Raw genomic sequence first — 21,720 nt, 5'->3', positions numbered from 1 at the left:
AGTTGTGTCAAGTAAAAATCTAAGTACATGTCTTTAAAATTTTTGTTTTAAATTTTATTTATGTTTTAAGACAGAAAAGGAGAGAGAACTTCCATTGGCTATTTCTCTCCCCTGAATACCCACAGCAGCCGAATTCCATCAGGTTATCCCACGTGGGTAGGTGCAGTCATTAACTGTTGCTTTCCAGGGTGTACATTAGCAGGAAGCTGGATTGGAAGTCCAGTGGGGATTTGAACCCATGAATTTGATAGGGAATGCAGTTGTCCCAGGAAATGTATTAAGTGCTGCACTACCACTTTCAATCCTTCTTTATTTTTTTAAAATAAGAGTAAAACACTTCTATTTCATATTTGTGCATTTTTCTCTGTGTGAATGCATTAGTCAAGTGGGAATACCAATTTTGTTTCCATAGTTTCAACACCTTCACAAATTATCCTAATCATTTTAAAATATTATGTTAAGATCTGTGAACCTTGTGGGATCAGATGTGTTTTTTACTGATATATGCTAACATTACTTTCTTATTAAACAATCAAAGGTGCTTAAATTTTGGTCATAATTGCCAGTTAGCTGTCCTTAAATAAGAATAAATTTTAAACAACTAAAACACATTTTGGCACAAAATAATTTCTTTGTAATGTGGCTTCAAATCATATGTGATCACCATGTATGAGATATTGCTGACTTTAACCGATAAGAAGAAAAAGCCCAGCAGATGAGAAAGCGTTAGTAATGAGGAAATTCTAATAGAAACTGGACGATTTTTCCTGTGAAATCTGTCAGTCTCGAATTTATATAAATTCAGTCGTGGTTGCCAGGTTTGATTAATGACAGTAGTACAATCGTGTGCTGACAGCCCCTACCACAGAGACACCTTATTTTTCCTGATATGAAACATTGCTGAAAAACGCAACCCAATCAGATCTAGCCCTCAGACAACATGTGCTATCGTCACTGTACCGTGAATTGAGATTGATTGGTAACCAGCTGTGACAAAGTGGGAGTAGAAGCACTGGCTATGCGTGGGTTTTATTTTCTCAACGGGGGAAAAAAAAGAAAAAGGAAACTGGATTGTGTTAAAAAGCATTACCATCTGTTCAGCTAAAATAAATTTATTTTAACTTGAAACAAGAGTTTGCAGGCAAGTTTCTATTTGTTTGTGATCTTAGTGAATCATCTTCAAAATGCTTCAAAAAAAGAAATGCTATTCATTTTCAAGAAACAAAATGCCACATTCTAAAATTGTTTCTTAATTTAAATGAGTATACTTTACTTCTTGTTCACAAAAATTGGCTCATTTTTAGTAGGGAGATTTTTCTATAAACCTAAATTTACTTTGGAACTATCAAACAGGACTGAAAAAATGGGAAAATTTTATAACATAACAATTCATTCATGAGTTATACTTTGAAACTCCCACGTAGGTTAAGCCACTAGGGTAGTTATTTTTACAGATTTTCTGCTTTATGAATATCATTCAGGTAATTAGACACTCTGAAGCCTTCCCCAATAGCCATGGAATTTGAAAGAATAAATGAAGAAAGTTAGAATTTATTTTATGACCTGAAATCCTGCCATGATCAATTCAAGTCCTTGTACCTCATCACCTTGTTTGAATTACATGAAAACTCCATGAAACTTCCTGAATAGTCATTCTCTTTTCAAAAGTCCCTTTGTTTCTCATGAAATGAAATTTACTTTCTCAACATTTCTAGTTTTGAGAACATCTATGACTTGTTATTGTAAGATTGCTGGCACTGGCCCTAGAACAAGTGTTTTGAATTAACACTTAAAATGTTAGCCTGCATCTGCTTTATTAATCATTAAGTGGGCCAACAATAAAAGCTATGAATGAAAACAGGGTACCATTAATGTCGATGTGAGTAAATGATTTTTTTTCTTTCCTTTTTAAAGTGGAAAAGTTTATTTTCAATTTTGAAAATATTTCACCCAGTCTAAACAGCTGATCACTAACTACCCTGCACTCTTAGTCCCTTTTCGGGGAGAAAAGAATGTCTGCAATGATTGGTCATCCTTAGTTCCATAATTCACTACACACCACATTACTGAGCTTCATAAAACATCATGCATTCTGTTGCTGTGCTTTCAACATGAAAGTTTTTAGGGTACAAAGTTTATTAGATTTACATTTTGAATCATTTTGTGATGTTTTTCAGACACACCTATAGTCCATGCCACGGTACCATGATAGAGCCATGTTAAAGACTCGGAGGCAGTATCTGTCCTTATTAATGATACAGCATTTTAATAACTCCCAATGAAACCTTTAGGCATGGCACTTATGCATAAAACAAAAAAAAATTTGTGTATTTCACATGTAACGATTGAAAATGGAAATACCTCGATTTTTTTTTTTTGAAACAATCATTCTACCCAACAAAATCTTCCTATGAATAACATCTGAAACTGTTATTAGGAATTAGGTAAGCATTTCTTGGCAATCTAACTCTCACTTATATATTCTTAATCTTTAATATTTAAGACATACCTAATGACCAGATTGTATATTATATTTTAGTTTGGAAACCACAGAATAACTGCATTACTCTAATAAATTAATGGGAAAAGGTAGATCAAGTCATCTTCTAAACCCTCTTTCCATCCCAACGTCTTTTTATTCTCACTACAATTACACTGCAGGTAATGCTCACAGTTTGGATGAAATAAATCCTTAACCATTCAAGAATCGGTAGCTAGGTCTGGGCAGGGAAGCTAAGAGATGTATGAGTAGGGAATATCCTTTAAAATGAGTGTCAGCTGTTGTAACATTATTGGAAAAGGAAAGGAAAAGAAGTCCTGAATGATTAGACTTACAGTGAATGGCAAGAGATTCCCTAAATGGAACCTGCTGTGCTCTTCTAGAAGTCTCCAGAAAGCCAAAATGGAAAATTGAAATATGGTGACATCCTCAGCCTTTCTTAAATAATCACATACATGCTTACATTATTCTTGAATTCTGGAACACTACCCTTCTTACCAATACCCTCCAGTTCTAGATCGTTTCCTTCATGTCAGCTCAACTCATAGAAACTAACTATTGTATACTTGTTTCCCATTTCTTTCAAGTTTTGCTTCCTATCTGTAACCTTGTTCAAAAAATATTAATATTTGTCTTGGTTTTCAGAGAAAAGAGATCACATTCATGCTACTTTTATGACAGACTATTGTTATAATAGGTCTACTTAAAATTATCCACTGTTGTTAATCTCCTGCTAAGTTCAACTTTGTCATAGTAACATATATGTGCGGAACACATTGTATGGGGCGTTTTGTAATGTGCCTGGTTTCAGGTAACCTTGGAGGTCCTAGGATGTAGCCTCCAACAATAAAAGGAGTTTCTGCTTTCAGCATAGTTGAGAAAGGTTGTTTTCAAACTAAAAAACAAACAACAGAACCACCACCACCCCCCCGAAAAAAGGAACCAAAACCAATGTTTTAAAACACCCACGCTGCACGGAGACAAATTGCAGATTTCAGCTGATAGGAGAACTTGGCCCAAAAGACCAGCCTGGGAACCACTGTCAAGGGGCCCTTCCAGAGGAGTTCAGCCATCTTGTAGCCCAAACCCTCTTCCACTTTTTAACTCCAAAGCATCTTGGCGATCCTCCAAATCCTCCTCTCTCATCCATCTTCTGCTCCTACAGCGGGAATGGTCGAGGTGCTTCAAAGATGAATTTTCTCGGCCAATGTGTGGTCAACACCGAAGTTCACAGCCTACTGTCCTTGCTCCCACTTAAATGCCCATCTTCTGTCATTTTCATCCCTTGCTAACCTTGGTAGAGAGATTCAGGTCATTTTGATAGGAACTTCATTTTTTTTGTGATCCTCTATAGCCACTGAAATTTTCTCTGTGTTTTTTAAGGTGTCTCCTCCCTGGTTCTAAACTTCTTTATTCTGTCTTTCTCAGACATTTATTTGCCATGCCATCACAGTTTTCCTGAGAGTCTGACTTCTGATCTCAGCTGTGTAAGAGTCTAATAAACAGCATCTTTCCAGGCATTCCAGAAAATAGCCTGACATAGAGAAAAGACTGGTTGAATTTCTTGTTCCCTGTCCTGATAATATAAATAAATAAATAAATAAATAAATAAATAAATAAATAAATAAATAAAAGCAAACCAATAAACATCCTAATTTTACTGATTTTTCATGTCTGTGTCCAAATGAAATTAATAGAATTTTCTGCTCCTTGCAACAACTAACAGGAAAAGTATTAGAATATATTTTATTCGCAGTTAAAGCTTTATGGTAAAACATACAAATACATTAAAATAAAAGAGCATATGTTGACAAAATAAAGTCATGAAACTGGTATCTTAGTGCAGCAAGTCAAGCTGTGAATGGAGACACTGTCTCCATATCACAGCATTAATTCTGGATGCTCTGCTTCCAACCCAGCTCCCTACTTACGTGCCTAGGAAAGTACATGAGCTCGTTCCCCAACCTCTCCCCATGGGAAACTAGTATGCAGTTCCTGGTTACTAGCCTTGCATGGTCTAGCCTTGGCTGTCATAGATATCAGGGACCAGGGGAGTGAATCAGCTTTTGGAAGATCTCTCTCTCTCTCTCTCTCTCTCTCTCTCTCTTTCTCTCTGCAGGTGTGTGATGGAGTTGTGCAAACTTACCCTTCCATTTAGAAACAATTATCTCATTGGCTTAAATTATTTCAAGAAGATTTGGTTTTATAAATAGACTACAAATTGTGACAACAAATTTGGAATAGCAGATATATCTGAATTTCAGGTCTTTGGCTAGAAATTACCCTAAATTTTAAAATTATTTTAGAACAGAATTAGAGGAATTAAGTTGATAAGAATCCACAGAGCACGCATCATGTGACTGAAATTGATTATTGTCTCTGTCCACTGAAGGATTAGAAGGCTAAAGAAGTTGATTTATACTGGACAGGCTCTATAAAGTCTGCATAAAATTCAAACTGACCACTTGCGAAGCTGTGAGATTTCTGCATTTTTTTGTGGGATTGTCTGCCTGGAATAAAGTGTGGAAGAATCAAAATGCTCTCTCCTTTCTTCTGCCAACAAAAACTTCCTCATGAAATATCCTTAGGGACTGATTTAGAAATTTTACAGATCTTTGTAAGGGCACCTTTCTCATTAAATGTGTCACATAACTTTTGGGTTGGTAGATCACTTTGAAATTGAACGTCTGGACACTTCTCTAATTAAGATTATTTCTTAACTAATTTTATCAAGTCAACAACTATTTAATTGGCAGAAAATAAAAATTCTTTGAATTATATATCCTGAAAACATGCAAAAATATGCACTCATCGCAAGTCATTAGGGAAACAAAGTGCCTTCTTCTAATGATGACATGTTGATGTCAACACTAATCATGGAATTATTTGTCCAAATCCCAACTCACTCAGTGCTACCTTTGTATCTAACACAATGAGAAAAAGACCATTATTTTTTAAGTCAGTTCCATTAAATTCTGTATGACATTTCCCCCTTTACATTCAAACAAAACCAGAGTCAGTTTTGAGGGACTGAATGTTAAGCTGCCACTTTGGATGCCTGCAATCCAAAATGAGAGTGCCAGTTTGAGTCAGAGCTGGCTAGTTTGCTTTGGATCAAGATCCCTGAAATTGCACCTGACAAGCAGCAATAGGTGATGGTTTAAGTCATTCAGTCCCTGCCACCCACAGGAGAGAATGGATGAGGTTCTTGGCTTCTATCTTCTGTGTGGCCCACTCCAGATGCTGTGACCATTTATGGAGTGAGCCTGCAGATAGAAGATCTCTTTATTTACATCATATTCTCTTTCTCTCTCTCTCTCTTTCCTCTGTTTCTCACCCTCCCGTTCTCTCTACCATCCAAAATAAAAATCTTCCAAAACAATTTAAAAGTATAAATAATATAAAATTGAATTAAACAGTGCCCTGATTCATATTTTCCACCAAGGACAAGTTTGTCAACCTCACTACTATCACCGTTTTCAGCCAAATCGTGCTTTCTTGGGAGTATTACTGCCTGCATAGTAGGATATTTAACCATTTCTTGGTCTATAGTCACTAGAGAGCAGTAACCTCTAATCAAGAATGTCTCCAAAAACTGCTAAATGAGAATTATTAATAGCCCAAAGTTCAAAGTCCATAATAAACATGCAAGTGGTGATCACAATTGTCAGAAAAAAATGATTTGATATTTGAAATGAAAGATAAACACAACAAAGGAAGCTGGGAATATAGAGAAATAAATACATGTAAAAATAAGAGGAGGGGTTCCATATCATTTTTTTTTCCTTAGGGAATTATACAGAAATAGAAAAATAAAAATTTCACTTATTGTGGGGTGCAGCATGTAATGAAAGATGTTCTGTTTCTAACATGGCAAATGAACACATGCTTTTCATGTCAAAGACAGAGAAGTGTGGCACTGGAGTTCACCTTTGTGACTCAGAGGTCTAATGACCTTAGACACGCTTTTCGTTGTCTCTAAGCTTCCTTCTCGCCTGAAAGAAGCATTACATACTTCAAAATCCTGGTGATTTTAATGATTAGCTGTGTTACCACCTATCATAAAATCATAGGACTTTCAAAACACTCTCAATTCTGTTTAAAACAATAGAGTGCACTAGAAATGAATTGCTGGGTTTAAGAGTGAAGACATTGGGTTTTAGAACCAAAGTGTGTAGATCCTAATCTGTTTCTGCCATTTAAATGTGTCCCTCAGATTCTTCCTTTGCTGAGTCCTGAGGTAACAATAAAAACAGAATGAGCCACTTTTATGGGAAGTACATGTAAACATTCACTGTTATTCCCACAGTGATTATATCTTAAGATGCTGAATAGCTCTGAAGATAGAAACATCTCACCACATATGGCATTTCCTTGTTTATTTGGTGATGTGTTTCTTTCTTAATTAGAAAAAAAAGTAATGTTTGGATGTCACAGTCAAGTCCACCTTGGGTCCAGTGAACTAGGTATTGTATGATTTTAAACGGCACTAAGCAACAAATGTTTTGACTTGGATATTTACAAATCATGAAGGAGTCGGAGGGAGGAACCTGAACAGATCCTCTGACAGGACACTGACTCTACAAATAAACGCAAGAAGCATGGAGGTAAATAACCCAGAAGAGGCTTTGGAATGTGACCCACTGGAATACACTTGGCTCGGGTTGGGGCAGACCAGGCTGAGTCGGTTCACGTCATCCACTGGCAAGCCCAAGTGCTGAAACTGTGTGGGGGCCTGGCCGTGTTTGGTTGCGATAAAAAAAAAAAAAAAAAAAAAAAAAAAAAAAAAACAGTACAAAACACAAAATGCCAAGGTGAAATGGCCTGTGCTAGCAGGGAATGCAACACCCGACCAGCACTCCTCCCATTGGTTTAGGTGAGGGACAAGAGTGTGATGGGCAGAGCCGGGGAGAGATGCGATACTCATTGGTTCCAATAGAGGTCGGGGCTCAGAAGAGAACCAACCCAGGGGTTAAAACCATCAGCTGATCGGAGTGATGGACGGTGGCGGGCACTGTGCTTACTAGTAGTACATGTAGGAGCCTAGACTGGGAATGCCTCAAAGTTTTTTTTAGGGGGATTCCCCTGAACAAAATGGAGGAATCAAAGCATTAATCAAAAAAAGATGGAAAATGGAGTAGATGAATCAACCACCTCAGCTTTATGCTTGCAGCGAAAAACTGGACAAGGGGAAACCCTAAGACGGACTATGTCAATCAGTGGACTCTGCACCAGCCTCATCATACCTGGACTGTTGCTGATGATATGCTGGAGCTTCTAATTGATCGAGGTGACGCTCTGCTGGCTCTGCCTACAAACCTGAGAGGGCCTCCCTAAGAGGCGGTTGAACTTGAACTGGACAAGTGGGATGCTGGACTCTGTATGGTGTAAACTTTTAATTAGGGAATCTCAACGGAACTTGAGCTGTGGTTATGCATCAAGGTGAAGGAATTCATGATGGGGGAAGGGTTTGGGGTGAAGGGGGGGGAATCCCAGTACCTATGAAATTGTGTCATGTAATGCAATGTAATTAATGAATAAATGAATATTTAAAAAAAAAAATCATAGTACCTTTCACCTATGCACCAATACTACGTTTCTGTATCAATTATAAACCTTTTCCCTTGAAATTCGCTATCTGGGGCCTGGCAGCGTGGCCTAGCGGGTAAAGTCCTTGCCTTGAACACACTGGGATCCCAGATGGGCGCCAGTTCTAATCCCAGCAGCTCCACTTCCCATCCAGCTCCCTGCTTGTGGCCTGGGAAAGCAGTTGAGGACGGCCCAATGCATTGGGACCCTGCACCCACGTGGGAGACCAGCAAGAGTTTCCTGGTTCCTGGCTTCGGATCGGCGCACACTGGCCGTTGCGGCACACTGGGGAATGAATCATCGGATGGAAGATCTTCCTCTCTGTCTCTCCTCCTCTCTGTATATCTGACTTTGTAATAAAATATATAAAAATCTTAAAAAAAAAAAAAGAAATTCGCTATCTGATCAATTTCCAAATGAGAAAAACAAAACATGTTTTCTTTGCATTACCACCTATATTATGATCCATGTGTTAGCAAGACGGGAAACACTCTAATGAAATTCCCTAACTTCCTCCCAAATAACTTCTTACCAGATTGGTCTACCTCTAAACTTGTTCCTCAGCAGATTAACCTCCACATAATTACATGAATCAATTTCTAAGTGCCAGGACAAAGATGTATTTTTATTAACTGCTTCAGCAAAGCCCAGTTCATGGTGTGTGCTGTATAAACACTTTACTTGGAATTAGAGGCTTTCATCATACAGCCTTTCCCAACCTTCTTGGGCTTAAGTACCACTCAGCTGAACTTCCAGACAAACGCAACCACTCATTGTTGGTCTACACATTCTAAGGCATTTTTATCCTGCTTCATCCCCTGAAACATATCCTCTTATGGATATTCCATTTTCCCTTTCAGACCCAGCTCCAGTTTCACATGGGAACAATCTATCTTTATCTTCTGAATCTCTGAGGTTCTATATATAAAATCATATTCTGTTCTTGAATTTGTGAGAACATATTCATCTATTGTAAAATTTTGGATATCAACATGTCAAATAATTCAACAAATGTGTTTATTTTAAAGTAATTTTAAATTATAGCATCGCATTACCCTATACTAGCACAACATTGAGAATATTGGCATCTTATTATAAATAACAGTCATTTGTAAAAATGTAGATACGGTTGGAAAGTTTGCAATTTTTATCAGGCATATTTTTAAGAAACAGGTACTATATTTTTGCCTGAATTATACTGATTCAAAATTCCCAATCAAATTTTCTTTAATGACTCCAAATACCAACACCATTGATGAAAGGAGTTGAAAAGCATTATAATACCTTTGCAATAATCATATCATGAATATAGATTAATCAGCAACTTTATAAACTGAAATCTTGTCATAGCAATATTTCATTTGCCAATACAGATTTTTCATCTCTGTGGAAGAGAATTTGGTAATTTAACTTGTTGGCAATTGTCTACCATGCTCAGATATCAACCCCTCACCTTGAAGCATGATTTTATAAATCTATCTCAGGCATTGTGCAGTAGCCTGCTGGATAAAGTACGAGCTTTGTACATGCCAGGATCACATATGGGTGCCAGTCAAATCCTGGCTGCCCCACTTGCCATCCTGCTCCCTGTTTGTGGCCTGGGAAAGCAGTCGAAGACAGCTCAAGACCTTGGGACCCTGCACTTATGTGGAAGACCAGGAAGAAGCTCCTAGCTCATGGCTTTGGATCAGCTGAGCTCTGGGAGTGAATCAGTAGACCAAAAATCTTTCTCTCTGTCTCTCCTCCTCTCTGTATATCTGACTTTCAATAAAAATAAATAAATCCTTAAAAAATATCTATCTCTGAGGGTTCAGTGTTGTGACACAGTAGGTTAAGATGCAGTGCTGGCCAATCAGTAATTGCAAAAACATGGAAGCAGCCAAAATGCCCATCAGCAGAGGATTGGATAAGAAAGCTATGGTTCATCTACTCCATGGAATACTACTCAGCTATTAAAAAAAAACAAAATGCAGTTTTTTGTGGCCAAATGGGCCAAACTGGAAACCATAATGCTAAGGGAAATGAGCCAATCCCAAAAGGTTAAATACCACATGTTTGCCTTAATTTAAGATGATATGGTGTTATGTATAACATGTTATGTTATGTATGTTATATGTTGTGTATAAACTAAAATTGAAATGTCAATGAGGTGGTCACAGAAGGTGGTTAAGAACTCGCATTTACTTTTAACATATTGGTTACTCATTACTATGTCAATTAATTCCATAATGATGTAAATTTTTGCTGATGGTATGTTGGAGCTTTTAATTGATCGGGATGATACTCTGCTGGCTCTGCCTTCAGACCAGAGAGGGTCTCCCTAAGAAGCTGTTGAACTTGACTGGACAATAAGATGCTGGACTCTATGTTTGGTATATGCTTGCAATGGGGGAATCTCAACTGAACTTGAACTGTGGTTATGCAACAAGGTGGAGGAATCCACCATGGTGGGAGGGTTTGGGGAGGGGAGGGGAGAATCCAAGTACCTATGAAACTGTGTCACATAATACAATGTAATTAATGAATTAAAAATAATAATTAAAAAATAAATTTAAAAAAAAAGATGCAGTGCTGGCATCCTTTATAGGAGCACCAGTTCCAGCCTCCTGTCAGTGATCCTGGAAAGGCAACTGAAGGTATCCCAAGTGCTTGGATCTGTATCACCATGTTGGAAGTTAGAATGGAGTTCTAGGCTACTAGCTTTGACTGGAACCAGTCCCAGTCATTGCAGCCATTTGTGAAGTAAACCAATGGATAGATTCTTCCATTGCTATTTTTCCCTCTTTGTATGTAAATATGCTTTTCAAATAAATAAACCCTAAAAAAAAACAAATTCAATGAACTAATCCTATGTAACAACTAAAGCATTTCTTAAAAATTTTACTTCTTTTTATCATTACTATTATCATTTTATGATACAGGTCTGTAGGCCCGGGAATTTCACTTATCCCCTCCCCAAGTCTCCTTCCCACCACTGAGTAACCTTATAATATTACTATAATAATGTTCTTCATAAACAGTCATATATCCATCACTGTGGGCATGGACAATGACAGAGAGTCCAGCATCCTATTGTCAAGATATAGTTAACAGTGTCATCGGGGGTCCATCTTTGACCTGGAAGTAGAGATGTATACTGTATTGTATCCTCACATCTGGATATGACAGTCTCTAATACACAGCTATTATACATCCCCTTAAATGAAAAGCTACAATACAAAATCAAAACCAGGAAGAAAAACAGAAATTTACAATACCATGAAATCAAATAACATGTTACTGAATGACTAATGTGTCACTGAAGAAATGAAAAAGAAAATCAAGATCCTTCTTTAAAAATGATTCTACTGTACAACATAAATAAGAGTATAGCAAATCTCATTTTGTATACTTGAAAGAGGCAGAGGGTGAGAGCAAAAGGAAGAAGGAGATTATGGGAGGGAGGAAGGAAGAGACAGAGAGAGAGAGGAAGAGAGAGAGAGATTTTGTTTCTTTAGATCTATTTAATTTTCTTTTTTTATAACCAGAATAAAAAAAGCATAATCACACTTGTCAAATATTTTGAGTTACTGGCATTGAATCTTAGCACTCTGGAGCTTAAAGGCACCATAAAAGCGACCCACAGACATTGGCTCTGGTGCAGACATACCTTGTAAACTGTCTAAAACAATATAAAGGATCACGGAAGAGTTGGGAAAAGAATATTGATCTATATCCTAGAGTATTTCTCATGTTCATGTCACAAGGATAACAACATCAAAACAGATCAGAGAGATATTTTAAGAGAAATCTCTAGGTGAGAAAAAATTCATTGAAAGATACTAATTGCAAATTGTCTTAAGAGTACAATGGCTTATATTAACATAGGTAATTAAACAAACTTTCTCTTGTTCATATTTTGTTTTCACTTCAGAAATGGACTGAACCTTTGTGATATGATATAATATGGGTCAATATGCTAGTAAGTTCCAGACTCCTTCTATGGTTTGAACTAAGGTAGGATGTTGCCCAGGTCCCCATTGCAACATAACTAAAAGCTCGAACTTGTTATGCTGATGAAAGAATCACACCTACCATAGCTCATGCATTCAGTAAAAACACAAGCCAATGACAGGTGGCACTTAGACCCTTTAGGTCTATAAACTTGCACCTGGTTTTGATTTTGACTATCGCAAGACAAGATCCACTAACTAATGGATGGCAGAGCATATCCAACTTCAAGGCATTTCATATTTCAGTGTGTTTCAGCCTGTCAGTTGACCATTGGCCAAAGCCCAAATTGGATGGCAGTTCCAGCATTGTTCCCAAGCTAAAAGTCTCAACAGATGGGCAAATGTGGTCATAAGACCAGGCAGCACGCACTCCTCACACTGGGTGGTAATTAGTTTTTGTGTTGACAGCAACTATTAGCACCTATTTGATGAAAACACAGAAAAAAGTACCATCTTGGCATCTCTCTGAAGGTTGCCAATTAATTCTGTTGGTAAATAAAATCTGTATCTTCAGATTAAAGAAGGCAACTTCTAGATTTCCAAGTTGCAATTTTCTATATATGAAGACATTGCATGAATGGTTATGAAATTGGTCTAAAAATTGCCTTCAATTTGCAATGATATGTAGCATTTCTGTATGGCTATTCAGAGTATTGTTTTCCTAGGCAATTAAACACATTTTTATCTATATTATATAGATTATGATTCAAGTCCACCAAAAGGTAATAAGCATATCATCCTGGAGCCCATTATTTTAAAATACAGATTTCATACCAAACAGATTTTAATTAAATCTCTGGCCCTAATATTTATTAATATGGTAACTTCTACAACTTGAGGTCACATATTCCTTAAGTGGGAGAAATAATGGAAGTTACAAAAAGACGAAATGCATGTGCTAGAATGCAATGACCGTACTAAGTTTCCCAAGAAGACTTATTTTTTTCAAGATAAAATTTTCAGTGGTTTTCTCATTGTCTACAAATGGCATAGTGATGCAGTGTTACGCTTTAATCAGAAATTCAACTCCAGTGTGGCTAGGGCACAATATTCTACAGTATAAACGATTTCCCACAGGTTGATACAAGCGTGACAATTTTCAGACTTTGCAAACTGATTGGCATAATTTACAGATAAATGTATATATATTGGGTAGACAGAATTGATATTTTAAAATAAATTATATCCCATATTCACTTATAGAAGAGAAGAATATGTAAATATTAATTATTCCAAATTTATATACTCCCTATTTCTCATAGTATTTCTTATTTTTTTTCCCGTCGTAGTTATTTCTATAACTAGTAATTGTTACCAGCCAGTTAGATTTATAAAATTGGGGAACTTGGCAGGTGCTTTCATTCTACAATATTTATAGTGCTTGAAAACAGCTTTATCATTTTAAACTCATTGGAGTTAGAAAGCATGGCCTAATTAGTCACACTATTCAAAGTGAATCAAAGTACAGGGAATCATTAGTGCCTCCACATTGCTGGTCTATATCTTGAGGATGGAACCAAAGAATTCAAGTACCTTCTTTGAGGTCATACTTCTAGTTAGTTGTAGAAAAATCTGAGACATAATTTGCAGAAGATGGGAGTGTAACTAAGCTGATACAAGATCAAGTGATAGCAGAACAAGACCTGAAGTCCAATATTGCGGAAAATGGCCTACATATTCTTTATGCTATTGTCATCTGTATGAAAAGATCTCAAAGTAATTGTCCACACCGTTTCAAATTTATATTCAGACAGAAATCACTAAGACATCTGTGTTGCACCAAAACAAAAAAAAATCAATGAAAATTTCAGATTTTTCATTTATGTTTTTCTTTATATAATTTTAAGGTACAAGACCATCTTTTTAGATGCCACATGCAACGTTCATGTGTATTTCCTTTCTCTTAGTGTTCTCTTCATTTTTCTAAAACCACTTTAATTGTCCCATTTTTAGCAGCTAACACAATCAGTGTAGTTATTTATCAGGAGCCCAAATTGCCGCATGTCCTTGAAGCAGACAGAATACATGAAGAAAGCGATCCCCTCAGCAGGGTAGTTGAGCACCTGTTCAGGATCTCAGCATCCCAGAGGCACAGGCTCCAAACAATGGAGCTCCCAAACAGTTAATAAAAGAACATATTCTAGTGCTAAGTAGAAAGAGCTCCTCCATGTAAGTGCCACAAAAAGAGAAATTACAAAGAGATTTCTATTCAGTTCCTTTTCTTACAGAATCATGTATTCCTCTGACTCTCACATCTCACAGAACTAAGAGCTCTCACAAAGTCTTTAAAAAAAAAAAAAAACACTTGCACTTTAGAAAAAGGGATTTGTCAGTAGATTCAAGAAAATTGAGAGAATTTTACATTCTATATCTTGAAACTCTTATTCTTCAGTCTGTTTTATACTTTTATGAAATATTCATGAATTACATCCTGTATGAGCAGACCATCAACTGCATCTAGAATTTGCCAGTATATGTAAGAATGTTAATGGCACATTTTCTTTCCTTTTTTCTGTCACAAGCTATCATGAATATTCCTTTTCACACTACAGATCCTTATTGAGGAAGTTGGTGCTCCTTTGCAGCTATCTTAAAGTGTAAATAAAATGGAATGAAAAGGATTGGGGGAATCACTAATGTTGATATGCTGAAAATCACAGGACTGATGGATGTTAAGCCTCCTCTTTATACTGTTTTAAAGACTGCTGATAATTAACTGAAATCCAAGCTGTGCGGACACACCCAGATAAGAAATCACAGATTAATCATACTACTTGTTCCCCAGATCCTAAGAGGCATTTTGTTTGTTTCAGTTGCTCTCACTAACGTTTGATTAAACATATTGTAGTACTGGTGTATTTTAATTTTATTTTATATTTTGGTTATAAAACTATTATATTCTATTTATATTAATATATGATATTTTATAAAGACGTACAATCACTGTTAGAATGAACATAGCATAAGATGAAATATCTCATTTGTGAAAAAAGGTTGTCAATTTTTCCCATATAAAATATTTTATAAAAAGTTGTGGTGAAACTATTGGTAACCAAAGAGTACTAGTAAAAAAAAGTTTGACATTAACCTGACACAGAAAGATGTAGAAACCAAAGAAGAAACTGGGGTTACTTGGTTTTATTTTCTCTTCTATTGTCTGACAATATTTTGTTAAATTCCTAATGTTATTAGAAAATAAAAAAGCAACAAGAGTATAATCAGATTGTATACAGTAACTTATTTTATTAATTAAAACAGGTAAATCTGAAAATGTATCATTTAAAACTGAAATTATGCATTTAAAATATTTTTAAAAACGTAACATACTATAAACTATAAAACTATTTCCCCATTCACACTTTATTTTACAGAATCTAACAGATGATGATTTTCAGTTAATTTATCACATAGGTACCTGAACATTCAGGAGTGGGAAAAAAACAGAAATACTGAGTGTCAACTCACCAGCCAAAAAAAAAAAAAGTTACTTTTTTCTTTTAATATTTCAACATAAAATAGTGATATCTTCTGAAATTTCTGCAAGCACTTAACAATCTGAGAGTGGCATGATTAATGTTTTACCTCGAGAGTCCTTCCTAAGCTTGTCACTATGTTACAGGAAAAAATCTCAGGGGAAATAACTGCTCTGCTAGGACCCGAGGATCATCATCAGGTTTGCTAGGTTTTTTTCTCTCAGTACAGTCAAACTGTCAGAAAACATGGTAATGTCAAGTCATTGAGTGTGCAATGATTTCATTGGGACCATTGAAAAGACTCAAAAATTGAAAGCTAAATAAATGAAAGAAACCTACATACAAGCAATCTTAAAGAAAAAATAATAATTCCTGACAAGGGAGGAAAGTGCTCCCTGAGTGTATCCCTGGCTAGTGAAAGTTTGGCACAGTCAACTTTTGCTGTGCTGGAGGTTTAAATAGCTTTCACAGCATTTCACAGACTTAAGCTTGAATTGAAAAGCTCTTCTTCAAAAGAAAAATAGTCACATATTACTTAACATAGTAATTACAGGCTATGCAGCTGCCCTACAAAGCTTTACTATGAATGTCTTAAGCATGAAGCACTACACAAACCTTATTCAAATTTAATTAAATGTTAAGCCAAAAAAATGTCATTCCCACACCAACTTCCTACAAGAACAATGGCCATCTCCCATGTCTCAGACCTAAATAATGTAATAGAATCAATGGTGTTGATTTAGTCAGTGGTTGGCTAAAAGTCATTATTGTTATTCCTTACCAAGCAGAAGTCTTTTTCCTCTCATTTTGCTTATACTAATACATACAAACCTAAGAGTGAATAAGCTTTTTTGAAACATCATTTAAACATTGGGAATTCACAATGAAGTCCATAGCTCTTCTATCATGATAAAAATACTGACCTCAATTTCTATATTGCATTGGTCTTCTAAGCCTTTCTAACAGAACAATTTAAAGCTTACAGGGCACTTCCATCTGCCTAATGCTTTAAAATATATTTAGCTGGCTCCATAAAGCACTGTGATAGTTTCATGACAGTAATCAAATTAAGAGGATATAGTTCTGACAATATTTTGAAGAAAATCAGTGATGGCTACATTTCCATAATTTCAAGTTTAATGTTGGGGGTTATGTACCGCACATTCCAAAAAGGTAGCATGAATGGTATTGTTTAAGTTGTCAAAAAAATTTGGACTTTGAGAAAGATGAACGTATCAAGTCTTGACAGTAGTGCAGCTGCAAAGGTGTAAGGTTTAAGGCCTAACAACTGTAGTTAACTTGGAAATATCAAACTAGGCTTAATTATCTTAAAAATTTTGCCTTAATCTAAAAAATATAGGTTCAATACAGTGTAGTATATGCTTACCCTTAGGGTTCTTTCTCAAACTGACTCTGATTAATGTTTAAAAATAGACAGGGTTGCTTGTGCTATATGATTGCCATAAGCTCTTTGAAACTATGTGATGATAAAACTTAAGCTCTGTTAGCCTTTTATCTGACACGGCACAAGTATGGAGTAGTCATGGGAAAACATTAGACAGAATACAGATTCTAGAACAATCTAGAATGTTTCTCTTCAAGATTGTCAAGGTTGTGAACTACAGAAAATATTAAAGAGCTGTCATAGAGGAGATGGAAAAATGACAACGTAATAATCTATAATACTCAACTAAGTAAATATTCTGGATTTGATTCTGAGGTTGTAACAGGACACTAATGAAAAACTGAGGAAATACAAATAATGTTTATGCTCTACTATGCACCCAAGATATGCTAAGTTTGAAAATTGTGTGCAAATGGTAGCAGGGCCTGGCATTGTGGTATAAGAGGCAAAAAAAAAGTTGTGTCCAAAACCAATAACTCATATGGGCACGGATTCAAGTCCCAGCTGCCCTGTTTTCAGTCCAGCTCCTGGCTAATGTACCTGGGAAAGCAGTGGAAGATGGCCTAGGTGTTTGGGCTCCTGCATCCACATGGAACACATGAGCAAAACTTGTGGCTTCTGGCTTCAGATGGGCCCACCTCCAACCACTGTGATTGACATTTGAGGAGCAGCAGCTCTCTCTCTCTCTCTCTCTCTCTCTCTCTCTCTCTCTCTTTCATTTTTCCCTCTCCCTGTCTCACTTTCTATAATTCTTCCTTTCAAATAAATAAATAAACAAATATTTTATAAAATGTTAATGATAAGGAAAACTGGGCGCAAGGTGCATAGGTTCTCTCTGCACTAACCTTGTAAACTTTCTCATAAAGCTAAAATTATGCTAACAATAAAGATTATTTTTTAAGTGAAAAAGGCTAAGTACTCCTGGCAAATGAAGACAATTGCTGTCTACAGTAGGAAACATCTTTCTAAATGTTTATTATCTCAATACTAAATATAATTTCTGTATTATCATTATTTCATAGTAGATCATATATAAATGTATCTATAATACACAATGCATCTATTACTAATATAATACGTAATGTGTTATATTAATGTTATTAAATATTATATTAATGATATATAAAATAATACTTGTTTATTGATATAGCATTATATTAATATAGTATATCATTAACAGCTAATAATTAATAATATGATCTGTTATTTATATTATCTAGTGTTATATCAATATATTTTAATAGATGATATTCTAGATAATATAATAATGTCAAAAGGTTTCCAAACTATTACTACTGTGTTCTGAAATTTGAAGCTACTTGTTGATACAACATACAGGATGGATGCCAACAACTCCATTGCATACATTTTCCTTGCATTTTAAAAAAATATTAAATATATCATATTCCTGAGAAGAAGAGAGACAGAAAGACACATAGCATGACAGAGAGAGATCCTTCACTTACTGAATCCCACCCCAAATGCATGCAATAACCAAAGCTGGGCAGACAGAAGCCCGAATTGAAATCCAAGTCTCCCACATGGTTGAGAGAGACCCAAGCACTTGAGCCATCACCTGCTACATCTTTGGATGTGCACTGACAATAAGCAATTGAAAAAGGTGGTGCCTACATTGTAACTGGTGCTCCAATAAGAATTGTGGGCATTGCAAACCATGGTTTAACCACTTCACCAAAGTCCACTCATTCCATGTTTCTGACTTGCATGCCTAAGAAGCATCATGAGAAATTCACAGTTATGCTACTGTCCTGATAACATTCTTTAAAGTCATGTGTCTCGAAACAAAATCAAAACAAACACAATGTTAACTCCATGCCTTAATCTGAAAAACTAAAGTGAATTAACAGTTTCACTTATTTTACTCCTACCTAGGTTATAATGGATCTTTTCTGATTAGTGAAAATTTTGGTCCACTTGAAGCCATTAAGTTTCTATCAAATTGAGATTTTTGAACTGAATGTCTAAAATCAGGACAGCACTGATAGTGATAGAGAGATGGCTTGAAAAAATATATATATGCACACACACACACATATATATGTATATATTTGTATATATGTATGTATGTATATGTGTGTATATATATTGTACAGTACGAAACACACGGAGATCATCACTGCTAAACATTCACTGGTGATCTAGCAGCTTTCCAGGCACATGTTGTTCTTACCTTCCCCTTGGCAAGTCTGCATCATCCTTTTTCCACCGCACAGTTGGTTGAGGATCTCCCTGGACCTGACATCGAAACTCCACAGCTTCTTCCTCCAGCACCACCTGGTTAATTGGCCTCCTGAGAAATGTGGGTCGTTCTTCAGAGGGAAACAAAAACAACACAATGAGAGAAAATGTAAATTATGGTACAACCAAGGGAAATATTTTTATTTTGGGTACATAAGCAACTAAGTCTGAAATCTAACATTTTCTCCATGTAATCATAGAAAAAGAAATATTTTACGAAATGTAGTTGAACAAAACTAAAGATCTTAGAATACAGCTACCACAATGGTTTGCATGAGTTTTCTAAACATGTAAACTTTCAGAAAAATAGTAAAATTGATTTTTTCAGTGAATTCCTGAGTCAAACTAGGAAGAATGCATGGCTGAAAAACACAGAATGCTGAATTCTACAGAAACCTGAAGCAGTAACAAGGGGTCTTCAAAAAGTGCCTGGAAAATGTGCACTTTAATTTTTTTTTTCTTTGCATGATGCTCTGTGTGATAACCTTGTGGCTAAATTGCCGGCTTGCATGCACTGGAATCCCATATGGCCATTGGTCTGTGTCCTGACTGCTCCACTTCCCAAACAGCTCCCTGCTGTGACCTGGAAAAGCAGTAGAGGATGCCCGAAGTCTTGAGACCCTGCACCCACATGGGAGACCTGGAAGAAGCTGCTGGTTGTAGATCAGCTCAGTTCTGGTTGTGGAGGCCACTTAGGGAGTGAACCAGCTCAAACAGCAGATCTTTCTCTCAGTAACTCCTTTTCTCTGTATACGTGCCTTTCCAATAAAAATAAATATTTTTTAAAAATGAGCATGGATTTCAAAAAATTTTGCACCCAAACGAGTTTATGTTTTTATCCATTTTCCTGTGTTCTATCATCACTGTTCGGACTAGGAAACCTAAAAAGGGAAACTGATGGAGAACATTAAATTGGGAACAAATAATATTCCATGAAGAATGCCTGATAAAAAAAATTGTACTCTCACACAAAAAAAGGATATATATTTTTCTACTTAAACTGCTATTTGACAACAAATCAATACCTTCATGAATATTTTTACTTCACATAAAAGCTATTTATGTTTCTAATATAAAGGGACTGACATTATCACAAATAATGAAATCTTTTCCTCTCAAACATAATTTTATTTATTTATTTATTTTTTTAGTTGAAAGCAGGTAGAGAAAGAGAGAGATACGAGAGAAACACAAAAGGACACTGCCTTAGGTTACTGCATACTCCAAACACATGGAATGTCTGTGCCAGAGCCATACCCGAAGCTGGAGATCACAATACAGTTCACGCACATAGGCTATGTTCTCATCCCTTAACTCATCGCTGCTACCGCCACACAAGGTCTGCATTTACAGCAACCTCTAGGCACGAATTGATACTGAACATTAAACACAGGTACAGCAATGTAGGATGTGGACATTTTCATTGATGTTAGAAGCACTAAGTTCCAATTCTGTCCCTAGCATACATAATTTTTAAAGTCTTCTCTAATGATCTAATTGTTTTGAACTATTTGATTATTTATGCATTTTTCCTTAATTTTCATCTTTTGAAAAGTACAGAAATAGAGAGATCTTTCATCTGCTGGTTCATTCCCCAGATGCCCACAATACCAGAGTTGCATCTTGAAGCTGAATCTGTGTTTTTCACATGGGTGGAAGAGACCCAAATACTGGCATTGTCATCTGCCATTTTAATAGGAAGCTAGAATGGTCAGCAGAGTGATGAGGTGAAAACAGGCAATCCAGTACGAGCTATGGAAAAACCAAACAAAATACCGTCTTAACCACTGCACCAAATCCTCACATCATAATTTCCTAACTTTTGCCTTACCATTTTTGTTTTCCTTTTGGTATTTCTGCCCTTTGGGTTTTGCTAAGTTGTACCTGCTACTGTAAAATTGTATTCTGGTATTCCTTTGCATTACTAGAGGTTATTGAGATCCATGGCATAAGAATTTTACCATGCAAAAAAATACAGAACAAACAAAAGACAACTTTATGTATCTCTTAAACACTTTTATTCCTTGGCCATTTTATCTCTCTTTTGAAAATGGCCTCTCAGTGGAAAATTTTTCATTTAATCTTTATTAGCACATGTCTTCAAATCGCAGGCAAGTTGAGCATTGCTAGTAGGAAGAGAACTAAGTCAGTATAAAGATGAGATCCATAGGGAGTTGACACAATTTATGTGGCCATCTGGCTGTAATTAGCCATTTAGGACTGTAGTTTCAAACCTTCAGATTTACAGTCTTGAATACAGTGGCAAAAAAAGCAGAACATATTTAGTTGGAAACTTTCAAATGAAATGAATGAATTCAAATAACATATGTTGAGAATGTAGAAAGATAGTATAAGATTTTATTGACTAAATCAAGGTGAATATTTATAAAACAAATGTGTAAGTTGCAAGAGAAATATTTTATTGTAATAAAGCCAATAATCTCTGGCATCCAGAAGAAAGACTACTGATCTCTCCATGGAGAATCTGAATGTAGGAATCAA

The 21,720-nt window shown here is 36.0% G+C and overlaps 1 protein-coding gene across 7 annotated transcripts in view; it reads right to left on the bottom strand.

Annotated features, from left to right (window-relative positions):
* The window catches only part of ROBO2 (roundabout guidance receptor 2), a 596,967-nt gene that overhangs the window by 136,469 nt on the left and 438,778 nt on the right, over nt 1-21,720 (bottom strand). For all 7 annotated transcript variants that reach the window (XM_058661761.1, XM_004588617.3, XM_058661767.1 and 4 more), the window contains exon 5: nt 19,151-19,289. In XM_058661761.1, the coding sequence (XP_058517744.1) occupies nt 19,151-19,289 (139 nt within the window). The remainder of the gene's footprint in view (nt 1-19,150; nt 19,290-21,720) is intronic.

The sequence above is a fragment of the Ochotona princeps genome, chromosome 3, assembly GCF_030435755.1.
Source record: "Ochotona princeps isolate mOchPri1 chromosome 3, mOchPri1.hap1, whole genome shotgun sequence".
NCBI classification, from domain to species: domain Eukaryota; kingdom Metazoa; phylum Chordata; class Mammalia; order Lagomorpha; family Ochotonidae; genus Ochotona; species Ochotona princeps.
Note: the sequence above shows the minus strand (reverse complement) of the source record. Positions and strands in the feature narration are given on the sequence as shown.